Consider the following 3,638-nt stretch of genomic DNA (forward strand, 5'->3'; position numbering starts at 1 on the left):
AATGATAATAATGATAGCAAAAATAACAAAAGTCTATATATATATATTTTGTTTAAATAATGTTATAGATATAAAAGATGAATAATTCTCTGATTGGTGTCATTATAACCTTATTGATTAATGATATGCCATCAAAACCAGAACAGTAACACTAGCAACAGTAATAAAATGGATATGTTCGTCCGTCATATCTATGCTAAATATACAGCTCCATTTTTCTGACAATAAATATTATGAATGTCAATATTTGTAGTGAAATTTACCATGTTTTCCGTAGAATTAATTTCATAGTCTCCGTTAGAATTAATTATGTAAAGTAATATCGCGCATGAAATGGTACAAGAGGAAAAAAATGCGAGATTGTGAGAGAGATTGAAAGAGAGAGAGAGAGAGAGAGAGGGAGAGAGAAAGAGAGAGAGAGGCAAAGGCGGAGACGAGCGAGAGAGATGAGAGATGATGAGAGGAGGAGAGACCGAGAGAGAGAGAGACGTTGATGAGAGCGAAGAGAGAGTGTGGAGAGAGAGAGTGGAGAGAGGAGATGAGGAGAGAGAGAGAGAGAGAATAAGAGAGAGAAAGAAAAACTGTGAGAGTAAGATCGAAAGAGAGAGAAAGAAAAACTGAGAGAGAAAGAGAGAGAAAGAGAGAGATATAGCGAGAGACAAGAGAGAGAGACCCAGACCAATCCATGATGAAAAAAATACCAAGCCAGAGAAAGATAAAGAAAGAAAATGCGAAGGAAAGAAGGACGAACGAGGCAAGAGAGAGCGAGAGAGAGCGCGAGCGAACGAATGAGCCATAAGGGAGGGAAGAGAAGAGGGAGAGCCAGAGCGCAGGCGCCGCGGTGCGTGAGAGCTGGTGGCACTCTAGTCACTCTGCCACACAGCCTCGCAGGGAACATGGCTCGTCACCCGCTCTCTTGAGTCCCGCAGCTGCACGTGGGGGCAACACCGCTCGCCGCTCGACGTCGCCGAAGGGAAGACGCGCTGCTCTTCGGTCGACTAAGTTTCTCTCTCTCCCTCGTCACAGTGGTGTGTTGTTGTTTTTGTTGATAGAGAGAGAGAGAGAGAGAGAGAGAGATTTAAAAAAAAAGGAGAGATCGTTAGATCGCTGTGGACTATCCCTGTTTTGTTTTTGTTTTATTTTTTTTGGTTTCAGTTTTTTTCTTTTTTTTTCTTTTTTTTTTTCGATCATCGCCGTTAGCTGTTTTGGAAGGCTTGACACCACGAGCGATTTCTGCCTCCGACTGACTAGAGAGGCTGTTATTGTTGTTATTATAGTTGGCTATTTTTTCTCCGATTTTTCTTCTTCCGATTGAAAGAAAGAAAGAAGGAAAGTGAGCTGTGTTTATCGCGAGCCCCCCAAAAAACGGAGAGAGAGAGAGAAAAAAGAAAAAAGAAAAAAGAGAAACGAAAGAGAGCGAGCGAAAACAAACTGTGATGTGACCCCCTCCCCCCGTACGCTGAGTAAAACCGATCACAATCATAATCATTCTCAATTCAACTACCAACTCAATCGCCGATACAACCGATTTACACGAGCACCAAAAAAGGAAAAGGAAACTACTCGAAAGAGAAGTGACGGTGAGCCTGGAAGACAACCGAGGAAGCGCGGGACTCTGTGTGTGGGAGAGACCTCAACGAGTGGACGGCGCTGACGAAAAAGCCAGAGAAATAGAGGATAAAGAGGTAAAGAAAGAGGGAAGAAAGGAACTGAGATACCAAGAGAAATAGAGAAAGATAGGAAAAGAAGGAGAGGAAGAAAAAGCGACACACATCCACACCTACGATCGACTTCCTATCTACCCAAACACCCTTTTACACTTGGTATCTACTCTACCTCCCCTTTTCTTTTTGCCTTTCTCCTCCTCCTCTTCCTCCACAACCTCCTCATTCTTCCTTCTCCCTCCTAACCCCATCCATCCGGGTGCTAGGATGAGCTGGCGGTGTGGCAGGGCGCAGACGAGGAGATCCAAGTGGAAACGACGGGCGTGAGGCTCCTGGCGATGGAGGTGCCTTGTCCTGCTCTGCCCCTGTAGGCGGTATTTAGCCCCCCTCCCCCTCATCCACCTCTGCCCCCCTCCCTCAGGTACCCCAAGCGCGCACAGCCGAAGCATTGGTCTCTGTCGCTCATTCGTAATTTGGACTTATTAGAAGAAAGAACTATATATACATATTGAACGGAAAAGTTCGAAATTTTCGATTACTTACTTTTCTTTCTTTTACTATATTATAATTTATCCCATTTCTGTTATTATTCCTTTTATCCCCCCGAGTCCGATTCTTATCAAGTACGAAGCATTCCTTTAGCTCTATCTACAAGCTTTACAAGGAGAGGAGCAGAGGATTGAGAACTCTGTAAGAAAAAAATAGAAAAAGGAAAGTGGGATGTGCTGTGTTCTGTCACGTGTGGCTTAAAAACAGACAGTATATATATATACACACACACACATACACACACACACACATATATGTTCTTTTGAAAACTAAGAAGAAAAGAAAAGGATTGGAAGGAAAAAGAGACTAACGGAACAGACCACGCGACCTCTCCTGACCTGATCGCCGGATGGACCCCGAACGAACCTGCCAGTCACGTTTGTTATGTGTGACCTTAGATGAAAATCGTACTTTTTCCTACTCGTTTCCCGAACCTTTTTGATTTCGCAACTCTTAGATATCCACTAAGCTTAATTATTAGTTATTCATTTACTGTTAAATTCGTATTAACCGGCTGAAAGGAAAAGCATGAGACCGCTCGTGTAACGTGGCTATGCGATACACCTATTTAGACGAGGATCTCCGATCACGGTCGACGTCCCTCTGAGGGCGTCCCTCTGTCGTCTTCTCGTCGTCGTCGTCGTCCTCCTCCTCCTCTTTCTCTTGCTCCTCTCCATTCTTCCTTACGCGAGGGAGAGAGAGGAAAACGTTTTTATTTGTTTATTGCGTCGCCATTAGAGAAAAAGACCGAGGGAGAGAGAGAGAGAGAGTGAGTTAGAGAGAGCAACGAGATAACCGCCTTCAAGATGGAGACGTCGTGGGTTCAAGAAGGCGACGAGGCTTTGCTGGAGATGGAGGGGAACTCCACCCTCAGCTCCACCAACACCACCGAAAAGATCTTCTCTATCGGCGAGGATTTCATCACAAAATGGTGAGTAGAGGACATCATCCCTTGCAATGCTCTAATGTGACTCGTGTCTCGCATTACCGTTGCCCTCATTCGTTCTCTAATTCTTTTTTAATTTTCTTGCACTTCCTCGACCATTCTACCCCCTCATCATACCCTCCTCCGTCAAGTTTCTCACACCTCTTAATTTTTTTTCATTCATTCAGCTCGTCTCCGAATCACAGAATTCTGCTCCTAAGTCTTACAAATCCAGTTCGATTCAGAGGCATGAATTCATGGAATTTCAGGAATATCGGGAAGCTGATTCAGAAGCTGTATAACGAGCGACAGAAAGGGAAGGAAGGGGAGAACAAGCGTGCGAGAGAAAGGCAGAAAGTGTGAGAGAATGGAAGAGGGAAAAAGAGAGAGAGAGAGGGTGGGGGGGAGAGAAAGAGGGAGGTAGGGAGAAAGAGACAGAGAGAGAGAGAGAAAGAGCGAGATGGGGGGGGAGGTTAAGGGGGAATAAGAGAAAACGACAT

The 3,638-nt window shown here is 44.6% G+C and overlaps 1 protein-coding gene across 1 annotated transcript in view; it reads left to right on the plus strand.

The window, feature by feature from the left end:
* Positions 1-884: 884 nt before the first annotated feature.
* The window catches only part of LOC122244757 (uncharacterized), a 435,974-nt gene continuing 433,220 nt past the window's right edge, over positions 885-3,638 (plus strand). Inside the window, exon 1 of the mRNA XM_086539892.1 lies at positions 885-3,144. Coding sequence (XP_086396018.1) covers positions 3,020-3,144 — 125 coding nt within the window. The 5' untranslated portion in view covers positions 885-3,019. The remainder of the gene's footprint in view (positions 3,145-3,638) is intronic.

Source organism: Penaeus japonicus, unplaced genomic scaffold, assembly GCF_977035675.1.
Source record: "Penaeus japonicus unplaced genomic scaffold, GWHDUDI00000001_assembly GWHDUDI00000009, whole genome shotgun sequence".
Classification (NCBI taxonomy): domain Eukaryota; kingdom Metazoa; phylum Arthropoda; class Malacostraca; order Decapoda; family Penaeidae; genus Penaeus; species Penaeus japonicus.